This window comes from Sphaerodactylus townsendi, linkage group LG03 (genome assembly GCF_021028975.2).
Source record: "Sphaerodactylus townsendi isolate TG3544 linkage group LG03, MPM_Stown_v2.3, whole genome shotgun sequence".
Taxonomy (NCBI): Eukaryota; Metazoa; Chordata; class Lepidosauria; order Squamata; family Sphaerodactylidae; genus Sphaerodactylus; species Sphaerodactylus townsendi.
This window is the reverse complement of record NC_059427.1, coordinates 7,307,686-7,332,854: the sequence shown is the minus strand read 5'-3', so window position 1 is coordinate 7,332,854 and position 25,169 is coordinate 7,307,686. Positions and strand designations below refer to the sequence as shown.

The following is a 25,169-nucleotide window of genomic DNA, read 5'->3' as shown; positions in this document are numbered from 1 at the left end:
AGCCCCCTACCCAGGGTCCAATGGCAGGACCTCAGGCAATTCAAAAACCCAAGCCAGAACCTAGCAAACCCCATAAGATAGGAGGCGCAGCATGGAATTCTACCCTTCATCATTCTGCCATGATGACTTAGAGCAAGAGGGGTGAGACGGAAATTGCACAGGGGGAGCAGCACCCACAACAGGGCCAGCATCTGGACAAAAAACCCACTCAAGATAGCAAAGTACACACACTCTGCCTAGTATTCATTGCAAAACAAACATATTTTTATTTATTTTTGAGTTTTTTATACCGCCCTGCTCCCAAAGGGCTCTGGAACCGACCAATAGGGTGGCCATGCTGTCACAGGTAAGCTGGTTCACTGAACCCCTAACACCACCTTTCCAGTCCCACATTCCTCTGCTGGGGTTCAGCAGTCCTTGTGGCCTGTAGAGAAACTCTCCAGCCCACCTTTGGATGTGAGGTTTTTGTCTGTCTTCACTGGAGTCTCTCCAACATTCCTGGCTTCTTTAGCCAGGAGAGAAAAAGGGATGATTCTTAATTCAGGGAGAAAAGATATTCAAGAAAGAAGAAAAATTCTTCATGAAGGATGGACACATAGTCACAATCAAAGCACACCATTCCAAAACAATGTATTGTTGGTCAAGGTTTGCCTCATGCATCATACCAATAGCAGCAATTTGAATCTGTGGCACCTGTGAAAGATCCTTACCCAGAGAGGCCACATTCTCATAGTTCATCAGCATGACTTCCCGATGGAGAGCTCTTTGGCCAGGATCCAGCAATGCCCACTCTGCCTGGGTGAAATACACAGTCACCTCCTCAAAGGAAAATGGACACTGAAAGAAAAAGCAGATTCCCTCCTCAGAGATCATGCCAGACAGAGACTGTACATTGGAAGGAGGCATTCTGGGACAGAGCAGGATGGAAAGGTTGGCATGGATAAAGGGCATTCAGAGCCTCTCTCATTTGGATAGAAGGAGCAAATGCACCCCTGAGAAAGAAGGGGAGGGACCAGGCTGTCTCCTCCTCATCTTCCCTACCTGGATTGAAGATGCAGCTTCTATTTCCACACCTCTGGCAAATCTTTGGCTCGACAACATCTCCCCATTGTCTGCAAGGGAGAGAAAATTGGAAGGACATAAGAAAAGCCATTATGGATCAGACCTAGGCCTATCAAGTCCAGTAGTCTCTTCACATAGTGGCCAACCGGGTGCTTCTAAGAAGCCACAAGCAAGACAACTGCAGCAGCATTATCCTGCCTGTGTTCAACAGCACCTAGTTGAGAGAATATGTAGGCATTATGGATAGTATCTATTCTGATAGTCCAACATTCCACAAACATTGTCCACTCCCCTCTTAAGTGTTAGCCTAGACTTCCCATTTTGTTTGCTTGTTTGGTTCTTGGTTCACACACCCTCATTCCCAGGGCAGTGAAACCTTGCTGTGTGTACACTCAAGGTAACGTGATTATTTTTACTACATGGTGGGAGATGCAGGATGGAAGCATGAGGCACCCTCCTTTCAGACACCTGTAAGAGGTGATTAATGTCTTCTTAACTCTGGAGTTCTAAAAGGTGACCGCTGGATCAGACCCGAAAGTCCCTGAGTTCTGGCACAGGGATCTCATAGTTCATACCATACATCCATTTTTAAAAACTTTGACAACAAACTGCAAAACAGAATTTTCCCACATGTACTAACTACACAGTTTTGATTTTCACCATTTAACATCGCAATATCAGGAAATGGGGCAAATTTAACTATCCATTTAATCAGAAACTTTTTCTGTTCTGCTTCATTTTTAGCACAGTCAAAAACACATGTACAGATGACTCAAGTACATTCATTTGATTTGAAGGAGTTTGTAAATAGCAGCTCTTCACCTGGCCTGTTGATAGTGCATTACAGTGTGCAATTATATATTAGGGACTTAACATATAGAAATATAAAGGTGAAGCAGCATTGGCAGCAGGTTTAATATCTAAATTTAATGGAGAGCACTTCCTCATGGTGTTTTTTAAAATATAAACTGCTTTGCGTATTTCTATTTGATTTTATGCATATCCTTCACCATCTATCTTAATGTATAAGCAGTTCCAAGAGTAGAGATTAATTTCAACAATCTTTTGGGAATATTCAAGGCATATAGTTTATTCCAGTACTGTATGAACCTAAATCAAAAGCAGTCTAAGTCAATAAGGGTTGCATACAAAACATCTGAAGATTTTTGCATATATTTGCTCATTAATGAAGCCAAAATATAACAATGATCTACGCAAGAATAGGATCAGATTCCAAAATGGCGACCAGCAGATAATCTCTCTTTCACGCTGAGATTTTAATTATCGGCATTAAATGGTTTTTAATCTCATAATTTTAATCTAACTTTTAAACTAAGATTAAATTTTAATCAAAGTTTTAAATGGTTAAGATATTGTTCAACATAATTTACAAGATTGAAGAAGATACATTTCCTCCTCTTATTATCCAGTAAGTCCATGGCAACTGATTATCAGTTTGGGGAGACAGCCTTGAGAGCAACTGAGCAGCTGCTGAAGAGCTTTCAAATTTCTCTTTGAAACTTCTCCTGGTAAGAAAATAAATAATTTTAATGGGGAAGAAGAGAAGACAAGGAGTGCACTCAGAACAAGGCTCTATCAAATCAATGAAACAGCTTTGTCTAGATGATTTAATAATGTAAGAAAAGATATTTCAAACTTTGCCTCCAAAAATAAATATGATGTTCTAAATTTAGAGTAAAATATACCATCTACACAGGGGAGTTTCTCTGACCTCTGAAATGCCATCTAAAGCCACACCAATGCAAACCTCTTCTAATATAAAAGATTTAAAGGAAAAGGAGGACTTGTATAACTGTGCTAATCAAATTTTTTTAAAAGTTAATGGAAGAGCACTGCAGGAGAAACAGTACTTTTCTCCAAGATAACTACAATACTTCAGAAGTTAGTCTCTGCAAAAAACGTCTGCCATAAATTGTGATATGAACACAACATTTACTCCAGACTTGAATCATACTAAAGAGGAAGTCTGAGAAACAACTGTAAGGTCACTTCAGCTCCAAGGAACTCAAATAGTAATCAGCAAAGTAAATAATCAAAGGGCATTGGACAAATAGGAGAATGACAGTTGACTCTCTGCATCAGTTGCTGTCAACAGAATCTAGATATATTGATTTAAGAGAAATTGAAGGGCTACCCAAAGTAACAAATGATTTTTACATTAATAAACAGGGAAGGAATCATTCCAGCTGTATGGAAAACATTAATTGCTGCTATATATATATAAAAGAGGTGACCAACCTGATCCAAACAATTACCAGCTTACTAGCAATAATGGGAAAACTGTAAGCATCTTATCTTCAAAAGAGACTGCAGCACTGGATAAGTGAGAGCAAAATCTTAGGCGATGTTAGAGTGAGTTTTTAGAATGGGCATAGGCATCTGTACTCCCCCCAACTGGACCTTTCTACTTGCTCTCATGCTGAGATTGGCAGGAAAACAAGAGGGGGCAGGAAATGATGTCATATAACAAGTTGCTGTTACATCCAGTCAAAAATCCAGATGTGATATTAGCACATCAGTCGATGCTCTAGAAAATCTAGGGTAATACTAATGCGTTTCCAGAGCATCTGAATCCAGGTTTTCAGACAGATAAGACATCATGTCCACCCCACACACCATCCATTAGCTCACAAGAGTGCCGACACTGTATCCTGTTTTTGACTGTGACCCACCAGATGCCCTTCCAAAGACTTAAGCAGGCATAGAAGCCAAATTATTACCAGGTTTTCAGAGACAGGCTTCCAAGAAACATAGAGCTTCCATTTATTCACAGTGGCTTACAGCTGTACCCAGATTTGTCTACCTTCCTTTTTTTAAAACGCACATGGGGTCCTACTAACAAAATAGGAATAAGAGTATTTGATTAATGTAAATAAGAATGGATTTGCCTTCCATTAATCTCTCCACTCCTCTTTCAACTCAATGGCCATCACTACATCCTATTGCCCTAAGCCCCAGAAGTCCTCTTGTTTTGTGGAGGTTTTTTTTTCATGTCTTAAACCTTCTATCCTACATAAACCCCCAATCCCATCCAGGCAGAAGGCACCCTTACCACGTGAGAGGGCATCTTGGCCACGCTCCTGGGCCTGGGCCCTCTGCTACTCCTCTAATGGAGCTCCTTCTGCCTCAGAGAGTTAAGCTCAAAATCTTACACCAAAGACGTTTAGCACATAGGTAAAGAGATGTCAGATATTCAAGCTAGATTCAGAAAAGGAAAAGACACTAGAGGTCATACCACGTTGCTTACTAAAGCACAAGAGAATTTCAGAAGAAAATCAGCTTGTGTTTCATAGATTATAGTAAAGCTTTTGATTGAGTGGATTATGAAAAGCATGGGTGGTTTTAAAGAAAATTGGTGTGCCAAAGCATGTGATGGTTTTGATGCACAACCTGTTCTCTAGACAAGAGTCTGCTTTTGGGCAGAATATGAAGAAATTGAAATGGCTCCATCGTAAAGCCAAAGGAAGACTGTAACCAGGAAACTAGAAATGGATTGAGACTAGGAAGGGCAGCCATGAAGGAACTAGAAAAGATTCTTAAATGTAAGGATGTATCACCAAGATCAAGTTAACTCAGGCCACAGTATTCCTTATTATGGGTGTGATGCTGTATGGTGGTATGTATGCGTGTGATGCTGGACAATGAAGAAAGCTGACAAGAAGAATGTAGATTCCTTTGAAATGTGGTATATGGATACCTTACACTGCCAAAAAGGAAGTTACAACCCTCAAATTGCAAGACCTGAGCAAAGCTGTATGATAGGATGTTTTGGAGGACCACTGATTCACAGAGTCGCCGTGAGTTGGAAGCTACTTGGCGGCACTTAACACACACAAATCTTTTATCCTACAACTTCACAATATGCCCCAATCCCATCTGGGCACAAGGTATCCTTACCATGCGAGAGGGAATCTTGGTCTTGCTCCTGGGCCTGTGCCCTCTGCCACTCCTCTGAAGGAGCTCCTTCTGCCTCAGAGACTTTAACTTTCATTGTCAGGGATGGTTTCCATATCTGAAACAGCAGGAAGGAACACATGTAAGAGAAGGAATGGATCAGATTGAGGATCCTGCCCCACTCCCAGACTCTTTACCCATGAAGCAACCAGCAGGGTGGGTTCAACCACAGGGGCAAGAGTCGGGGCTGGGTTTTCTTCCCAGCCTAGTGAATTCTCTAGAGGCATAAATATCTGGTAGGGAAACCTAGGAGAAGGTTGTCGCTTAAACAGAATGAATGAAACCCCCTCACCTGTTCTGCCTGCCTCTTTTCCTCTGCCTGACTCATAAGGAAACCTTCGGCCAGGGCCACCGCCTGGGAACTGTTTTCTGGCCCACATCCTCTGACCCAGCACTGCATTTCTGGGGGCAGGATGGTCAGGAACTGCTCCAGGATTACCAAGTCTACGATTTGCTTCTTGGTGAATCTCTCTGGTTTCATCCAGTGGATGCAAAGTCCATGGAGCTGACTGCAAACCTTTCGGGGACCATCGGCTTCATGGTAACGAAGCTGCCGAAAGCATTGCCTGGGTACGTCTGAGTTCATAGTGTCTTGATCCAGGATCTCTGGCATAGCTCTTTCCCAGAATTCAACATCACTCCCTGCTTGCATGGGATGGGGTCATTTCCTTGCTCTCTTGCCAATTCCAGGTCCTTTGGGGGCCTGCATCTCCTTCCTCTTGGGTAGCCTCTGACTGTAAAAATATACCCTTAGGTGGCTATGAAGAGAGAGAAGAAAAGATATTTTAAAAATGCAGGAAAACTCCAAAACAAAAAGGGGCCTACATCTCCAACCCTGATCAGGAAACACCTACAGGTTGCCCAGTAGACCGGAGTGTCTTTGCTGTACTTTGCGGATCAGGATTAACATCATTGTGCTATATTATGTATCAACCAGTTTGTTAGAATGCCTGTTTGATCCATTGGGAAAGGAAGCCGTGTCTATCTGGCTCTTTAAAAATCTGTTGCAGGTGTTATGAGTTTGGCCTCTGATTTCTGAGGATCTGTCTATCCAGGGGGAAATGTCAAAGTACACTAGAACCTTGGATAAAACAACTGGGAATAGCTAAAGCTTTGTAGAGATCTCATCAACAATCTGCACACCTTAGGCAAGGACTCTGTCTAAGCAGGCAGCAAGGGGAAGGGGCCGAGAGGGCTCTCCTTGCATCCACAGGAGCAGCAGGGAGGCAATGAACCACCCCCAGGGAAACAGCTGGTGGGAGGAACACTCTCTCGCAGAAATGTGTGCCAGTGGGGCAGACAGCCAATGGGCATAAACAATTCCCTCCCTGTGACTTTGCCAGAGACTCCTTTCTGGGGCTCCCCACGACCTCCATGGTTCACAATGTATTTTTTTAAAAATGTATTTATACATACATACATACATACCCCGTCCAATCTCCAAAAGGACTCATAGCAATGCATGATAAAAACACTACAAAATTACAAATACAAACCTAAATACTAAAACCAGTTTATAACCAGTTAAATTACAAGATGGCTTTAAAAATCCTAACAGTATAAGGGAGCAGGCGTGCACGCCAATATCCCATATTTTGATTTACTTTTATTTGCAAAATTCAGCTCCCGCCTCTGTGCCCCCACAAGGGTCACCACGGCAACTAACCACATAAAACATTAGGAATATGACATCATGAAAATCTTCACAACCCCAGCCTAGCCATCAAAAATGCCCACGAGAGCAGAATGTCTCTCCTCCCAGAATGAAAGGTTTATGCCCGCCCCCACGACCTACTTGTGAGTAAATCTTACCAGGATCCGACTGCAAGGCTTTTTTCTGGTGTTGCTGTTTTTGTCTGTCCCGATTCATCGGCAAAGGCCGCCCCCTCCACCCCTTTGCGCTTTCCGGTCCCCACTCCTTGCCCGGCCGCTCTAACAAACAGCTCTGTCAGTTTAACCCTTCTCTGCGCCTTGTGTTCTCTCTGCCTCTGAAGCCCCTTCTGCACATGCAGGATAATGCACTTTCAATCCACTTTCACAATAGTTTGCAAGTGGATTTTGCTATTTCATGCAGTGAAATCCAGCTGCAAAGGGCGCTGAAAGTGAATTGAAAGTGCTTTATTCTGTATGTGCTGACTTTGGTTTCCAAGATCTGATGAGATCAGGCTAACCTGGACAAACATGTAAAATTGAAGAAATAAACAGATCTTCTGCCAGTAGATGGCAGTGCTGGGTTGCCTTTAAAAAACGACTCCATAAACAGTAATTTTTCCCCTGGGGAAAGAACTGACTGGCCTAGGCTGGCCTGACCTCAAGACCATAAAAAATGGGAGACCATTTAAAAAATACGGAGTTGCTCTGTAGAGGAAGGGAATGGCAAATTACCTCTATTAGTCTCTTGCCTAGAAAAACACACTGGGCTGCCAGAAGTCACCTGTGACTTGTTGACACTTCACACACACAAAGGCTCATAGAACCATACATTTGGAAAGGGTCATACTGGAAATCTAGCCTAACACAATACAGGATCAGCCCCAGGATACGATCAGCTGTACCTGCATAGCTATGCAGATGCAAGCCACAAAAAGTGTTTTTAAAAGGAAAAGGGAGGCAAATTAAGCGCCTCCTGCCTGGGGGTTCGCTCGTGAGCAGCTGCAATCTGGGATTTTTGAAAAGGATCACTTGTTTAGCAATTTAAAAACACAGGTTGGAGGAAATAACATGGGGCAGACTCATGTGGGGAACAGGATCGGTTTGAAGTCCACCCCCCAACTGCGTTATTTAGCATCCTACATCCATGTTGATTAGCCGTGCAGAAGGGGCCACATAGAAGGACTTCAAAAAGTGAGGTCAAAAAAGTCCAGGTATCTGCAGCAAAGAATTCCCTCAGGAGACGCCCAGACCTGGAGAAGCTGGAGAACATGGCGAGCTGAATAGCTAAGGAGAGACTGAGGCCCCAGCCAGTCCCAAGCTTTCTATGAAGGGAGCTGCTACACTGAAGTCATAGGAAGGAGAGATTCCTCTCCCTATGATGTTAGCAGAAAAGGCCCGAGAAGATTGAAAACTGGATATCTATATATATAAAAAGCTAACAGTGACTTTGTTAGTCACTCCCTAACGCAGAAACGGCTGGATGGATCGCCCCCAAATTTTCACATGACGTTCCTCCCTGTTGTGGGCAGGTAATTGGACCTTCAAGTCGCCAAAAGTCCATACCTGAGACAGGTAAAATGTCACCCTCTTAGAATGTTCAGTGCAGCCTGGTTCTTTGTCTGTGGCCTGAGGGGGAGGCTTGGTATGAGGGCTTTAGAGATGTTCGCAAGCTACAAGAGATGGGCAGAGAGATGATGCAGTGAAAACAGCAATGGAAATAGGTAGGTACACTGTTAGGTAATGTAACGACTGGAAGTGAAACACATACACCATACATATTGGCACACTCCTTTGCCGTGTGAGACGCCAGGTGGGGTCCCCCCCCCCCTCACACGCAGGTAACTTTCACTCTCTGTACCTCAACTCCACTGCTACTCACACACATTACACATCCAGCTCATCCTCACACACCTCTACTCTGCCCTCCCTCACATCCAACCACCACTTACCCATCACTTCCCCTCACCCATATTCTGCCCACAGCTCTCTTTACCGTAAAAGCGAGGCTGGAGTTTTAACCTTTTTTCTTTCTAAGAAAATCCGCTGGGTGGGGGGCTTAAGACCAACGCCACTACTGGCTCTTCGGTTCTTTGCACATGGCCCCTTTAAGAACCCATGGAGCTGGCCTCCGATCCGAAAGCCTCACTGCACCCTTGCCTCTGCTGCCTGAGCTGGGATAGGCCTGCTTGCCCCAGTTCTGCTCTTTACCCAAGCTACAGGACTGTGCGCGGTCAACCAGCCTCATGGGACAGCTGGGATTCGCACTCTGGACAGTTCCGTTGTGGAATGGAAAGGGTTACCTTATACTAAAAAAACAAGACTCCACCATATAACAATGTGAATTGAAAAGGGAAAGAGGGATTCCATTTGACCACAGCAAAAGGCTATGCTGCGGATCATAGAATAGAATAGAATAGAATAGAATAGAATAGAATAGAATAGAATAGAATAGAATAGAATCTTTATTGGCCAAGTGTGATTGGACACACAAGGAATTTGTCTCCGGTGCATATGCTCTCAGTGTACATAAAAGAAAAATACATTTGTCAAGAATCATAAAAGGTACAGATTCTATTGACCCTGCATGTGGGCATCTAATGTGTATTATGGACTGTGATGAGAAGGACAATTGCCACAGCAACGCGTGGCCGGGCCCCACTAGTAAATAGAATAAGAATAAATACAGTTCTCATGTATCCAGTTCTGCGTTTTCCTATTGCTATCAAGTTGGTGTTCAACATTAAAGAATACAGTTTGGATCTGAAGACACAAGAGTATCCTGACACAGCTTCTGTAATTTTGATGTGGGTATGCCAGGCAAAAATTAAACTGACAGCTTTTGCCCTGCGTGATAGTCCTGCAAAGACAGGGGTGGTGGAGGGCAGGATTACAGTTGTTTACCTCACAGGGTGCTTGTCAGGTAAACCGTGTATGCAGGTGACCAGTCCCCACAGGTAAACATTATAGGGGTGGCGGAGGGCAGGATTACAGGTGCCTACTTCACAGGGTGCTTGTGATCATGAGGCAGGATAATCTCTTTGGCCACCATTTCGAGCTGCTTGAAATCAAGGAATGTGTTCCAAAGGTTGTGTGTCATCCCTCTTTCCAAAATGTAAAGAAACTGCTTTCCAAAAAACAGTCAGTCTGTTTTTGGCGGCTTGGAATTAGTACGTACGCTGCCATAAGCCTGCGAGGTCCACATCAATTAGCCTGTTATTGAGATAAAAGCTTGTTTATGAAAAACACAGTGCTGTTCTTGATTTGATTCATGCCTGCCATTTCGCTGCAAGTTCATTTTATTGCATTTATGTAACCAGTTCAAATTTACTGATTGTGCCTTACAAATTTATATGCTTTTTTCATCTCTTTCTCCCTTACCCTTCCAAAAGCTCAGATACCTTTCTTTGCCGCTTATGATGTTATGATATATGTTTATAAGAAGTTGGGTAAGTTCTCCATTGATGATTTTTAGTTAATTATGTTAGTATAAAGGATGTATTTTGTGCTTATTGCTACCTCATGCTCCAGAAGGCATGGATTCATCCCCAGGTTCACCTAGGCCTCTAGGGGGTGGTGGTTCCTGATAGTGTAGGGAAACCCACTGAGACAACCCCAATCCTCCTTCCCTTTGTTTGCTTGTTTGTCTGTGGAAATTCCTTCACTACGTTCTGTTATTTCCAAGGGGGGGGGACTGTTAGCCTTGCCCTTGACACCCCAAAATATTTTATTCCCGAATATTTTCCTGTTAAACTACATTGGCAGAAGCCACCTCTCATATTTTTTGTGTGTGTCCACTTGGCAGCAGAGCCAAAGGGCAAAAGGTACTTGCTTTGCTAAAAATCTAACTCAAGGTGATGAGTTAACTCCGAAAGCTTAACCTGGAGGTCTCTCATTTTGTTTGTGGGCATGATCTTGATTACCACACCTTGCTAAGATACTGTAAAACAAAAGAATATGGAAAAACACTTTGGTATCAGATGTTGCATTTCACTGTCTCCCCTAGAAAACATGTCAGCAACAGATTGGTTGCCTCTCGCTGCATTTCCCACCTATTGTTATGATCTCTTCCTAAACCACTCACCCTGTGTCCTATTCAAATGTCTCAGCCAATATTTGAATAACACTGGCAGTGTCTCTACAGAGTTAATCTGCATGAAGCCTTCACACGCTTCTCCCTTTTAGCCTAACAAAACGCAATTGGGTCTCTATTGTCCCACGGACTTAGTAATAGATGAGCTGATTAATTAGCTCAGCACCCCCCAAACCCAGCACACAGATGTGGGAGAAACGAAACTTAGTGCAATTGATCCCTTTTTTCCGCCAAAGGAAGAACGATCTACCTTATAAAAAAGCTACGGACTGGGTTCAACCTGCAACACCTGTTGCTCATTGCTAGCAGACGCCTTGAACCCTCCCTTTGTCCTGTTGGTGTGAGACCACTTATATATCGCCTTTCTACTGCTAAGGTTTTACCTGTGCTGGCTTGGAATCCCTGCCTTCTACTACTTCGTGTGCTCCTTAAGATCGTTAGGTAACGTGATCACCTCCCCCCCTGCTGCTTCCCTCAACTCCCTCTCTATCCCTCCCACCTACTTTTCCTAATCTTTCTATATATTAGGAACTTGTATGTAATGTGCTCTTATGCCTTGCTGTTGAAACCAAATTTATATAAATATTTTAAAACTCAATTTGGACTCTTGTATTACTCTGCAGAATGCTCCTTGCTATCCATTCCCCGTGTACATGTAACCCCTGTGTCAGAATGGGATATTGAACCTGGTGAAAGGAGGTGGAGTCTGAAATGGAAGTAGAATCTCTGCAGAACTCATGAGGTTGGAGGAAGCGAGACTACCAGGCTGGGGACCTTTGATTGATTTTGTATTAAGCCCCAACACCTTGTTGTTTAAAAGGTAGCACTGCAATGTTGTGGGGAACTACAGGTGGGAAGGGAGCTTATTTTTTTTGCTATATTATTATGCTAAAATGTGTTAGAATTCTATTGTTTCAGGGTTTTTGTGTATGTATGAAATGGTGAGAGTTTTCTGGGAACCTTCATCATCTTGAAGCCCATTCACCAAGCCTCAGAAGTCTTCAAAACCAACCACCAGCAAAGAAGAATTGGACTTGGCAATATCAGTAGACTGTAAATAAGGACTTGAAAATGCAAACTTAACAGGACTGCAAAGTGTAAATGTTAAATGTTTTAAAAGTGTTATTTGTTAAGTAAAGTAAACTGTTTTGTTTAAATTTGGTTCTTTGCAACTCCTTCCAAGTACTGCCCCACAGAACCCACAAGCTGAGGTTACATACATAGTCTAAAATATCCCTTCCTAGCCACCTCTCGCATTGCCAAGTCGAGTATTTTCCCCATTGCTACTTTAAGATACTTGTGTGCTGTTACACTCTTAGCAGCTGGTGGAGATTCCTTAGAAATAAGTTCACAACCCCTGTTAAGCTAGGTAACACCTGGGAACAGTGCTATTCAATATTCTTATCATTGATTTGGATGATGGAATAGAGGGCATGCTAATAAAACTTTCAGATGACACCAAATTAGGAGGGGTAGTTAATACTCCAGAGGACTGGCTCAGAATTCAAAATGACCTGAACAGATTAGAAAGTTGTGCCAAAACTAACAGAATGATAAATAAAAAAGACCACAAGGGCCATCAAGTCCAACCTCGTGACATGCAGGAATACACAATCAAAGCACTTCTGACAGATGGCTATCAACCCTCTGTTTCAAAACCTCCAAAGAAGGAGACACCACCACACTCAGAGGCAGTGTATTCCATTGTCGAAAAGTCCTCACTGTCAGGAAGTTCTTCCTAATGTTTAGGTGGAATCTCTTTTCCTGCACTTTAAATTCATTACTCCTTGTTCTGGACCTGTTCCAGCTTATCAATATCCTTCTTGAATGGTGGTGCACAGAGGGAGACACAGTATTCTAGGTGAGGTCTGACCAATGCAGAATAGAGTGGTACCATTATGTCCCTCTATCTAGACACTGTACTCCTATTGATGCAGCCCAGAATCGCATTGGCTTTCTTGGCTGCCGCATCACAAGGCTCACTCATGTTCAGTTTGTGGTCCACTAAGACTCTCAGATCCCTTTCACATGTATTGTTGTCAAGCTGCCCTATATCAATGTGCTCTTCTATACTTCCCTGTCTAAGTGTAGTATGTTTACGTGCATTTTCTCGTCAATTGGGAAATTCACTTGTTGGGAAATTTTGCGTGGCCCAGCTCGCTAATCTGTTTTGGTTATTTTGAATTCTGTCCCTGTGCTCTGGGATATTAGCTACCCCTCCTAATTTGACGTCATCTGCAGATTTGATTAGCATGCCCTCTATTCCACCAGCCAAGTTGTTGATAAAAGTATTGAACAGCACTGAGCACAGGACAGAACCCTCTGGTTCCCCACTAGTTAATTCTCTTCGGGATGAAGATAAGTTATTGTTGAGCATCCTTTGGGTTCAGTCAGTCAAGCAATTACACATTCATCTAATAGTAGCATTGTCTAGCCCACATTTTACTAGCTTGCTTACGTAAGAATATTGTATAAAGGGCACCTTGTCAAAGGCTCCTTAAAATCAGAAGTATGCTAGCAGTGTGTCATCACACAGCGTACAAATTGGTATACCGACTATCATCAATATCATCACATAGCATACATATTAGTCTGAATGAGAAACTCATGTTGCGGCACTTTTAATGATCCCTTACTAAGTATCCCCTTCTAGAAAGTGCTTACAGACTTGCTATCATGTTTCTTTTGCAAAATCTTTTCCTGGTATTGATGTCAGGATGACTGGGCAGCAATGGTTTGGGTCCTCTTTTTTTCCCCTTCTTGAAGATGGGGACAACATTACGTAACTTCACTTTACCAGTTTCCACTGAGACTTTGCCTGTTCATTGCCAGGTGCTTCTCAGAGATTATAGCAAGTGAGTTCTGAGATTATTTTACCGCTCCAATGGCACTTTTAATACCCCTGGAAGGATGTAGTTCAGCATCAGGCCCTGAGATTTAAATTACTTGAAGTAGCCGTGAAATAGCATTTGCCTCTACTACCTGAATTTCCCCTACTGTATCTTCTCTGTTCCATTTCCCTCTGGTTGAGCATTATTTTCTTTTTGGGAAAAGACTGAGGCAAAGAAGGTGTTGGGTAGTTCTGCCTTTTCCCTGTCACCTGTTAGCTTTTTGCCATCTTCTCTATGCAGTGACCCTATCATATCCTTTTTTCCTTCCTTTTGCCATGGATAGAACCAAAAAAGCCTTTTAAAAATTGTTTTCACCCTCTTTAGCAAGTCTGATCTCATTCTGAACTTTAGCTTTTCGGACTTTCTCCCTAAGGAGCAGCAGTGGCATAATGGTTAAGAGCAGGTGTACTCTAATTAATCTGGAGGAAACTTCAGGTTTGATTCTCCGAAAGCTTCTGCACTTTAATTCGAGCTGTGGAGCCTCATATCTGAGGAATTCAGATTGGCCTGTACACTCCAACTTACTCCACCAGCTGGGAACTGACCTTGGGCTGGGGTCCCACAGTTCTTCTGAGCTCTCTTAGCCCCACCTACCTGACAGGGTGTTTGTTGTGAGGGGGAAATGGAAAGGAGCTTGTAAGCCTCTTTGAGTCTCCTTGCAGGAGAGAAAGGGAGGATATAAATCTAACTCTTTTTCTATATGTCCTGACTATTTGTTAGAATTGCTCTTTGGTGATTTCCGCCTTTTTCCATTTCTTGTACATGTCCCTTTTAACTTTCAGTTCTGTTGAAAGGTATTTAGACATCCTTCCTGATTTTCTTAGACACTTCCAATTTTTCCTCCTCATTGCAACAATTTGAAATTGTGCCTTCAAGATCTCATTTTTAAGAAATTTCCAGCCATCATGTACTCCACTTTTAGTATTTTTAACATGGGATCACATGCAGTAGCTTCCTAAATTTACTGAAATCAGCTGTCTTAAAGTCTAGAATGTGTGTCTGACTACACTTGTTATCTCCTTTCCACTGGATAACAAACTCCAGCAGAACATGGTCACTCCCACCTAAGGATCCTATCACTTCCACCTCATTAAGCAGGTCATCACTGTTGGTTAGGAGCAGACCTAAAAGAGCTGATCCCCTTGTTGCCTCTTCCACCTTCTGGATCATGAAATGGTCTACAAGGCAAATGAGAGTTGTTGGACTTTATAGTCTTCACAGAGTTTGACTTCCAACAAATATCAGGATATTTGAAATCTCCCAGCACTACTACTTCTCTCCTTTCTGAAAGTTTGATAATCCAGGAAGGCATTCTGAAAGTTTGATAATCCAGGAAGGCATCATCCAGGACTTCAGTCTGGCTTGGAGGTCTGTAATAGAGCCCCACAACAAGATCACTGTTGTTTCTCTACCCCTTATTTTTTACCCCAATGCTCTCAACCAGGTTTCTAGGATTTAAATTATGGACCTGCTCACAGGTGTAATCATCCTAGGCATATAATGCTATTTTTCTTCCTTTCCTAGTTGGTCTATTTTTCTTAAAGAGGTTATACCCCTCAGTTATTATATTCCAATAATGAGACTCATTAGTGATGCCTATTACATCATATTTGCTTTGTCGTGTTAAGAATCCCAATTCATCTTATTTCCCATGCTCTGTGCATTAGTGTAGACATGTAAGGTGATGGTTCATTTCCACAGGTGCTTATTTAAGATTTCCCCCCCTCCCACTGTTGAATTCTTCACTCAGTTCTCTCCACAACCTTCAGACTATTATCTCTCGTACTTAATGAATTCCTGCCTGCTTGAATACTGTCTCCCTCACCCACACAACTCAGTTTAAAGCCCTCCTGATCAGGTTTTCTTATAAACCTCCTAGCAACAATGTTCCTACATACAGCTGTGAGGTGCAACCCATTCTTTACCAGTAGTAGCCCATCTTCATGAAACCACACAACATGATCCAATAAGTCAGAATATTTCTGGCAGCATCAAGTGTGAAGTCAGTTGTTCATCTCCACTATTCGTCTTTCCCTCCCTGGACCATGTCCTTCAACCAGGAGTAGAGATGAAATGACAACTTGTGTGTCCAGATCCTTCAGCTTCATACATAATGGACCACTAATCAATTGCTAGGGTCACCCAAGGGATGAGCCAGCTGTAAGCTGTTACAAGGTGAGTCTAGCAGGGCATGAAGGAAGACTGAGGAGAAGGGAGAGAGGATGAAAACTATACTGGAAAAATAATCAGATCTGGATTCTTTGTCAGAAAAACATTAAGCCAACTGAAATGGTGTGAGGTTGAAATCAGACACTGCTTTTGTGAGTGTCTAAATGCCCATTAAAACAATCAACAATTAGTTTTAAATGAAACAGTTAAGTCAAAGCACATGATAAATTAACTACATGGTTAAACACTAATAAATTCAATGCACAAAAAAGAAAAACACACAAGGATCCAATGATCCAACCTAGGTACACAATGGTCAAAAGAGTGACAATCACATAGAGATTTTTAAAGCACATTACAGTTTGGGGAACCATCCCATTTGTATCCCACACTGGCAGGGTGCATGTAATCAAGGAAGCTGTGGAGTTGCTGCTGCAAAAATATAATGGAGGTGGTAAGGAGGCTGAAGCAAGTAATGTCCTTCTAATACACATGTGCTTCAAGGGTTATGTAATCAGCTGCAAAAAAAATGCAGTGCAATTGACATCTAAATGCTGGTTGAAGCAGGAAAAGGGATTAGGCTTTTGGTGATGCTGCTTAGAAGCTTCAGCCAGAAGAGGTGAGGGATGCCTCTAAAGATGCCAGTCCTTGGTCCGCTTGCCTTATGGCACTCCTTACCAGGAGGAGGGATCCAACTAATTAGATGGTATCACTAGAGACACTCCACTGTGTGAGTTCTTAGATGTTGTTGAAGGATGCTTCTCTGCCTAAATCTCTCTCCACACTCTAAACACTCAAGAGGTTTCTCTCCTGTGTGAGTTCTTTCATGCATTTGAAGATTGCCTCTCTGACTGAATCTCTTCCCACACTCTGAGTACTCAAAAGGTTTCTCTCCTGTGTGGGTTCTTTGATGTAGCTGAAGATTTCCACAGTGAGTGAATTGTTTTCCACAATCTGAGCATTCAAAAGGCTTCTCACCTGTGTGGGTTCTTTTATGCAGCTGAAGACTGCACCTATGACTGAATCTTTTTCCACACTCTGAACACTCAAAAGGTTTCTCGCCTGTGTGGGTTTTTTGATGCAGTTGAAGAATGCCACTGTGACTGAATCTCTTTCCACACTCTGAGCACTCAAATGGTTTCTCTCCTGTGTGAGTTCTTTGATGCAGTTTAAGGCTGCCACTGTGACTGAATCTCTTTCCACACTCTGAGCACTCAAAAGGTTTCTCTCCTGTGTGATTCCTTGATGCAGTTTAAGGCTGCCACTGTGACTGAATCTCTTGTGCTCCTGGAGCATCTCATTCTGTTCAGTCATCTCAGATGGCCACATCAATCTCCATTGGAGACCTAGGAAAATTAAAAAGTTAATATGGCAGCATTCTGTGGCTTGACAAAGAAATGAGAAAATCACTCAAAACAGTTATAACTACTAACACTATCCAGTAAATAAAGAAAAGCAAGAAAGTCCAAACAATTAATAATGCAGGGCTTCTTTATCCCATCTGTTCTTCTGCATAGGGTGTAGCTGCTGAAGGTCTTTCTTCAACTTGGGTCTGAAACAAAATAAGCAATTCCCTCAATTGAGCTGTAGGCTTTCCTTCTGCTGCAGGCCAGATCGATGAGGAGGATGGGGCTCTTGCAGTTGGTAAAATGTAAGCAAAACTTATCAACTACACATGCTCATTGAGCTCATATCCCCTGGGCCCTAAGATCCAAACAAAACACAAACACTAAAATGGCATGGGTTACACAGGCATTAAGTTTTCAGCAAGGTGTGTTTCTGTGTGGAGCTAACCAAGGGCACCGAGTACTGGCACATTCCTGAGAGGAGACTTGGTGGGGATGCAACTTTATAGGAGCACCAGCACTTTCCTCCCAATAAAATCACTGGTTTTTGGGGTTCCCCTTAGAGTGGGGTGCAGTTTTGTGTGCAGTTTGGCTGCAGGTGTCGGTGGGTGTAGACTAGAGGCTCAGGGTCAGCCCCCTGAACTTAGCGACTTAGTGATGTAACAAAGGGGCATGAATCTGCTTGCTTGCAGGATTCCCTGTGGACTCCTCAGAAGCAGGTGCTGCTGACACCTGGTTTATATGTAGCCTGGGAAACTCCTTGCCATGGGAATCCGAGTCTCTAAGCATTCTTTTGGCTTGCTGTTCAGGCAGGACCCTGTTCGTATCACTGGGGTTGAGTTCTTTGTTTATTTTTTCCCCAAGCTACTAGAAAGTTATTAGGGAAATTAAAGAAAGCTAACGGGACATACATATCTATCAGCAGATGGCACTGCAGAATTGCATTAAAAAAAAACTGGGCAGCCTAGCAGGTGAGTTTCCACTTGGCAAACGGATTCTCCACAGCTCTGAAGCTGTTTCTACACAGACCGGTTTTAGAACACCTTCATGCCCTCATTTCCAAATTGGTGACCTTCAAGGCTCATTCCCATTTTTCCTGTACCCTGCTTTTCTTGCAATGTTTTCCAAATTGGAATCTTTTGGGAAAGCACCTTTTCTCAGTGGTGGATTCTGCACAGTGCAAATGTAGGACACAATATAAACTGCTGGGGGGAGGTCACTTTGCACAGGTCCTGTTCCCAAAACGAGTCTGCCTCGTTTTATTTCCCTCAACCTTGGATATTCGAAAATTGCTAAACCAATGAGCCTTTTGCACAATCCTGGGTTGGAGCCCCTCCTGCTCCAAGGAGGCAGGCAGAAATATCTTCATGGTGACATCTCCTGTCTATAGTAGTAGTGGTGGTAAAAGAGGAGGAGGAGTTTGGATTTATATCCCCCCTTTCGCTCTTGTAAGGACACTCAAAGGGGCTTGCAATCTCTTTTCCCTCCCCCCTCCCATCACAACAAACACCCTGTGAAGTGGGTGGGGCTGAGAGACCTCTGAAGGACTGTGACTAGCCCAAGGTCACCCAGCTGGCATATGTTGGAGTGTACAAGCTAGTCTGGTTCACCAGATAAATCTCCATAGCTCAAATGGCAGAGAAGGGAACCAAACCCAGTTCTCCCGATTAGAGTGCACCTGCTGTTAACCACTACACCACACTGGCTCTCAAACGAGCTAAAACCAAAAACTACTTAGTCTAACCCCTCCCACCAACCAAGAAACTGGACTATAGGGGATGGCTCTTGCCCTTATTCTTGCCCAAAGTGGTTCGCCTAATAGGCCCACCCCTTTGGATGTCCACCCCTTCAATGGTGGCCCCGTCATAGGCAGCCCTTGCTACATAGCCCCAGCAACAGCTGAGTTGTGAGGCCAGGTGTCAATCACAGAGCTGCCTTTAAAGATCTAGTCCTGCGAAGGACAAAATGCACCTCCCATCTTGCAGCCATCAATCCCAATGGTGCTGAGCAAGAGCAGGAACCAAGGGGGGGGGGGGTGTTCTCCGGGTTTCTCACCCACTGGACACAGAACTCTGATTTTATGCTAAACCCTTCTGCCTTAAACACCTGATCACCATCTAGAGAAATGATCAGTTCTTAACCACAGTGGTGTCTAAAACATATCTGATCTCTGCTCATTGTAAGTGTGTTGTCTGTGGTTGTCAATAGGATGTGAAATAGTTTCTTGTGTGAAAAACACACACAAGAAAAACCAGTAAAGAAACAAGGGACTGGTTTCCCAAGTGCCCCCTTCAATCCATTGGATTCCTCTCCTTGATTTTGGTGATGTGTGCCTCCCCACACCTCATTTGCTTCCTTCCTTTCTACCCTTCCTTTCCATTCCAAGGCCTGCCCATCCTCCCATCCTCCGCTGCACACCCAATCTCACTGTTCTGTCAAACACCTGGCCCGAGAGGGGATCACCACACCCACCCACCAGCTCACTGCCATTCATGGTTGGTTGCCAATGTCATCAGCTGGCCCCCCTCCGTGGTTGCAGACATCAGCAGCTGCTGTGCCTGCCCTCTCAAGCTTCTCTCAATCTTTGAGTCCATTGTCACCTTCATGTTCATTCATGTTTTCTGCTCCAGCAATCATGCACATAGAGCTGCATGTTCCTTCAACAGTGGTGTCAGAAGAGGTGCCAGCATTTGTGCCTGATTTCCATGACCCTGCAATATCAGCCCCAAGTTAATTGGCAGCACCTTGAATGATATGTCCACTGAATCTGGAACCATTGTGGGTGACAAGGCAGGGATCAACAGCTGAACCTGAAACTCCCAAGTGGGTTCTTAAATGCTGCTGAAGATTTCCATTCTGCATGAACCTCTTCCCACACTCTGGGCACATAAAAGGTTTCTCTCCTGTGTGGGTTCTTTGATGCCGTTCGCTGCATCGCGCACCGAGCTGAATCTCTTTCCACACCTTGTTAATCAAAAGATTTTGGTATCCCACTTTGTGGGTTTGTAGATGCAGTTGAAGACTGCCACTCTGACTGAATCTCTTTCCACACTCTGAGCACTCAAAAGGTTTCTCCCCTGTATGGGTTCTTTGATGCACATGAAGTTGGCCACTGTGAGCAAACCTCTTTCCACACTCTGAGCACTCAAAAGGCCTTGTGTGGGTTCGTAGATGCTGTTGAAGATTAAAACTCTCACAGAATTTCTTTCCGCACTCTGAGCACTCTCAAAACATTCCTCCGTGTGGATTTGTAGATGGTGTTGAAGATCAACACTGCTATGGAATCTCTCTCCACATTTATGTGCCTTCCCATCACAGAAATTATTTCCACTCTCTAAGCAGATAGATGTTTTCACTCCTGAATGGTGGGAACTCTTGTGTTGAACAAGATCTGAATTCTCAGAGAATCTCTTGCCGCAGTCTGAGCAACTATACAGTTTCTCTCCTATATGGATTCTCTGGTGTCTAATGAGCTCTGCTCCACAAAGGAAGTTCTTTCCACACTGGAAGCAATTATGGGCCTTCTTTACAGGGGGCTTTTGCAAACTGATATCATGGCCAGTTTGATCTGAGAAATTTAATCCACAGTCCAAGCATTTATACATTTCCTCTGCCATGTCAGTTACATCAGGGAATAGCCGTCCTTGGAAAGGAATGGGTTTTTCATTCATCTTTTTTCCATGGCTTCCCTCTTGTCTCTCTTGATCTCTGAAGTTACAGTCAGACTTTTGTTGCTTGTCTCTTTCCAGTGAAAACCTACAGAATTCTCCAACTGTCCCCTCGACATCTTCTGCTGGAATAAAGAGAGAGATCCAGTCAGCACTCATGAAAGCAGAAGCAACAAATCAGCCACTCTTGATCAATGGGTATACGTTTGGTTTCCAAATTCTGAATTTTTCTCCCCACTTCACTCAACCTGAAACAGTGATCACATCTTCTCTCTGGTCAGGCACTCCAGTAGTGCTGTTTATATATTCTTACTATTCTGCCGCTTCCCAAAACTCCCCTAATGTACTTTAAGGGGGAAAAGGTGGTAAAGGATAATTAACTCTCCCATGCAAGTCTTTTGATTAAATACAAGAAGTTATCATTATAAGTAGACCTGCGATTATACAGGGAGTTTCTTGGTATCATCACAGTAAAAGGAACCGACAATATATATATTTAGCTTTACAAAATACAAGTTTCCTGAGTTGAGGGGGAGGGGTGTGGCAGCAGCAGCACCCATAGTGAACCAATTATTTTAATGGGGACCCATATTGTTTTTAGAAGAGGTGCCAGCTGTTGGTGTAGCAGTTAAGAATTGAAGGCATCTAGGTGAGTGCTCTAAAGTGTCAGGACCATGCCTGTCAGTACCTAGATGTCTTGCTATGTGTGAATTGCAAATTTTATTTATTTATTTATTTATTTATTCTTTGGACTTTTATACCGCCCTATCCCCGAAGGGCTCAGGAAATGTTTTCCTGTAAATGCTTTCCTGTTTCCCTCTTCCCTTCCTGGTAATCTCCTGATGCCAGCCCATATACAAAGAGGTGTGAAAGGTTCCCAGGTTCTTTGAAGCTCTGTAGTGCAATTGTTGTAGAACCTGTAGTGGACATTTGGTGTGGGGCGAAATGGGGGGGGGGGGGTAAAGGATATAGGTCCTGGATCTGAGCTCTCTAGCTCAGATCCTGCTTTGCATTGTTACTCTTCGTTACGAAATAAAGCTGCTTTAGGACTTTCCTACAGTCTCTGTTATTTCCATGTTCGAGAGTCTGACATAAGGAAGTGTTGACGGACTTTCTTCAATCTTATTTAGTGGGGCTGTTCTTAAATAATTTCGTGCACCCTTTCCCTGGAATTCTGGCATGGCATGACAGGCAACAAAAACGGCTGCTGCAGAAGCTGAAACCAGCCACAGAATGATTGCCCCAGTTTAACTTCAGTAGCAGAGTGTAGATCCTTGTGCTGTAGTGGCAGCTGCTGCCAAAGTAACATTTTAAAAAATCTGCACAGCCAATCAAATATCCAGTAGTCAATCAGAACCCTTGCTGGGCAAAAGCCCTACCTGGCACCACCCCCTTCCTAAAGACATTCAGTATGTGCCAGAAGTCCAATCAGTAGGTGCCATGGTTATGACATTGGGAACACCTGATTTAGCTGAGTACCGTAGGAAATAGTTGGGGCTTTGTCTGCATCCAGCAGAGATGCTCTCAAGTCAAGAGCTGCTTTCCCTGAAATAGCCAGTATTTAAGCCCTTCTGATATCCAGTACTAACAAATTGGATTATTTATCCACATTAAAATGTTAAATTGTAAACAGTGGGCTCTAAAGAAGGTATACATAATTACCTGTGGGTTAAAAAGTTGTCAAGGATGATTCAATAATAAGATGGGAAGAATATTTTAAGAATATTGGGGAAAGTATTTTATTTAAATAAGCCCTCCAACCACCTCTGACTACCCCCGTCAGTCTTCTTTGTGATGTTAGTACTACCAGTAAGACAGAAAAGGACAATTTGACCTATGAGAATATGATGGATAGACAAAGAAGAATAAAGCCTTGGCCAACAATCAAGAATGAAAGGAAAAATATTCTCTGGCTACTATATCACCAAATGACTTCAATATTGAGAGAACCACTGACAAAAGAAGGTGAATGTTTGAGGGGGAAAATGACTTTTGAATAATTAATTACTGAAGACATGAGGCAACTGTTGTGGAAAATTTATAGATTGTTATTGCAATGTGATACAGAAACAGAATAAGTAAAAGATCATATGGTAAAATGGATGAAGAAGAAGAAGAAGAAAAGGAAGAAGAAGAGAAGGAAGAAGAAGAGGAAGAAGAAGAATTGGATTTATATTCCACCTTCTCTCCTGTAAGGAGACTCAAAGGGGCTTACAAAGACATTCCCTTCCCTTCTCACAACAAACAGTCTGTGAGGTAGGTGGGGCTGAGAGAGTTCCAAAAAAAAATTGACTAGTGTATTGTAAATGTTGGAAACCAAGAAGTTAGGATGTGGTCATTTCCAGGGTCTTTCCAGATGGTCCCCCAGCTCCGCTTTGATCTCAAAGCAGGATAGGCTCTCTGGCTTGGATGATGGCCACAACACTGGCCTCAATTGCTCCTGGACCAGCCAGGTGCTTTACCCAGCTATGCTGAAAATTGCTTTTACTGCTATACAAAATCCTAGAGCCCATCCGGTGGGGGCTGAGTAGTGAGGTAGGCCCCCAAAAGATGTATTTCTAGTCAAGATTTTGATTCATGCATCATCACAATAGTAGCAATTTAAATATTAAGCAACTAATAATAATGAACGCTCTCACCCAGAAAGGCTACTAACACTCATAAACTCTTCAGCATGACTTCCCCATAGAGAGCTCTTTGGCCTGGATCCAGTAGGGCCCACTCTGCTTCAGAGAAATGCACAGCCACCTCCTCAAATGAAAATGGACACTGGAAGAAAAAAGCAGATTCCCTTCCTCACAGATCATGCCCAGAGCAGAGACTGCACTCTGAGAGGGCAGTGATGGGGAAGGAGTACAGAGAAGCAGAAGTTACCATGGGTAATGCCGGGATTAACATTCAGAGCCTCTCTCTCACTCAGACAGAAGGAGAAACAGCCCCCCTAAGGAGGACAGACAGACTCAGGCTGTCCCCCGTTCATTCCCCCTACCTGGACTGAGGGTGCAACAGCTGTTTCCACACCTCTGCAAAGATGGCGACTCAACAGTGTCTTCCCACTACCTGCAAGGAAGACAAAAGCAGAAAGTGTTAGCCTTGCTCTTTGTACTATTAACTGAACTTTTGATGATTTTTAGTAAAGGGTGTAAGACGCAGGACAGAAGCACCAGGTACCCACATTTCAGACTTCTGTGAGAGGTGGTTAATGCCCTGTTAACTATGGAACATTAAAAGGTGAGCTTTGAATCACACCACAGAGCCCCTTAGTTCAGGCCAGGTACTGTTATATCCAGCCCAAAACCCAGATATGATTTTAGTGCATCTCAGTCGATGCTTTGAAAAAAAAATCTAAGGTCATACAAATGGGTTTCCAGAGTAACTGCATTCAGGTTTTGGCCAAATGAGACATGTCCACCCTATGGCCCACTCGCTGAAGCTCCAGTGGAGATGCCACACATTGGTCTGGAATTCCTAATTCTGTAACCCTCAGATTCTGACACATGTTGTCCAGCAAATGCCAGTGAAGGAAAAACCCATAAGAAGGGAAAAAGAAGTTAGATTATTGGCCCCTGTTGCTGAGTTTTTTAGAAATATGCTTGGCCTGGAAAAAACAGGTTTCATTTATTTATGAATTGGTTGGCTTGTGAACCCGATTTGGTTCACCTTTTCTTTTTTAAAAGCACCCAGACCCACTAACCGAGAAACAAGGTGAGATAGAAATATTCCTAATTTAGTTGGTAAAAAAGAATGAAATTGCCCTCCACATGAATCTGTCTAACCTCCCTTCACATGACTGATCATCCATACATCCCACATGGCTCCTGAGTCCCAGAAATTAAAACTTCTGCTTGTATCCTGTGCAGAGGTATTTATTGCTTCTCCTGTCCCTAAACCTTCTACCCAACTACTTCACAATGTGTCTCCACTGCATCTGTGCACAAGGCACTGCTTTACCATGAGGGAAAAGAATCCTGGGCACGCTCCTGGGCCAGGTCTGGTTCTGCCACTCCCTCTGAAGGAGCTCCTTCTGCCTCAGAAAATGTAGCTTGAATCTTTCATGGATGGTTCCCACATCTGAAACAGTGGGAAGACAGATAAGAGAAGGAATGGACTCCATCACTGAGGAGACAGATCCTACCCCACTCCCCAGACTCCTCATCCCACAGCAACAAAGCAGAGCTACTTAGCACTTCATCCATGGGGGGCAAGAATCAGGGCTGGATTTTTTCCCCAGTCTGAAGTGGCAAGATTCTCTACCAGGCAAAAAAATATCAGCAGGAGAAGCCTTTAGAAGAAGGTCATTGCTTGAACGGAGTGA

The 25,169-nt window shown here is 43.3% G+C and overlaps 3 protein-coding genes across 13 annotated transcripts in view; all 3 read right to left on the bottom strand.

Annotated features, from left to right (window-relative positions):
• LOC125428526 (zinc finger protein 420-like) overlaps positions 1–25,169 on the bottom strand; it is an 815,993-nt gene that overhangs the window by 152,821 nt on the left and 638,003 nt on the right. The window lies entirely within an intron of this gene.
• Positions 1–25,169, bottom strand: part of LOC125428575 (zinc finger protein 431-like) — a 30,131-nt gene that overhangs the window by 3,962 nt on the left and 1,000 nt on the right. Inside the window, exons 1-5 of one of the 3 annotated variants that reach the window (XM_048488924.1) lie at positions 6,850–6,948; positions 5,330–5,795; positions 4,981–5,095; positions 1,042–1,112; positions 711–837 (exon numbers count right to left, since the gene is read on the bottom strand). In XM_048488924.1, the coding sequence (XP_048344881.1) occupies positions 711–837; positions 1,042–1,112; positions 4,981–5,095; positions 5,330–5,689 (673 nt within the window). In that variant the 5' untranslated portion in view covers positions 5,690–5,795; positions 6,850–6,948. Of the gene's footprint in view, positions 1–710; positions 838–1,041; positions 1,113–4,980; positions 5,096–5,329; positions 5,796–6,849; positions 6,949–25,169 lie in introns of those variants that run through there. The other 2 variants (XM_048488925.1, XM_048488926.1) reach the window with 2 other exon arrangements.
• LOC125429289 (zinc finger protein 664-like) lies at positions 15,957–25,050 on the bottom strand. Its single transcript, XM_048490277.1, has 7 exons — positions 24,990–25,050; positions 24,806–24,925; positions 23,844–23,914; positions 23,729–23,795; positions 20,602–20,979; positions 20,177–20,410; positions 15,957–17,067 (listed from the first exon to the last, which is right to left on the bottom strand). Exons 1-7 carry the CDS (start codon positions 25,048–25,050, stop codon positions 16,553–16,555), a joined length of 1,446 nt encoding a protein of 481 aa, XP_048346234.1. The 3' UTR covers positions 15,957–16,552.

Excerpts from the sequence above, each read along its gene's own strand:
- LOC125429289 (XM_048490277.1), bottom strand. The coding sequence starts at position 25,050 with ATGGATGAAGTGCTAAGTAGCTCTGCTTTGTTGCTGTGGGATGAGGAG. Across the intron at positions 24,926-24,989 it reads TGAGGAGTCTGGGGAGTGGG|ATGTGGGAACCATCCATGAA; the intron begins GTAGGATCTGTC and ends CCACTGTTTCAG. Across the intron at positions 17,068-20,176 it reads TCTACAAACCCACAAAGTGG|AGAAACCTTTTGAGTGCTCA; the intron begins GATACCAAAATC and ends ATCACACAGGAG.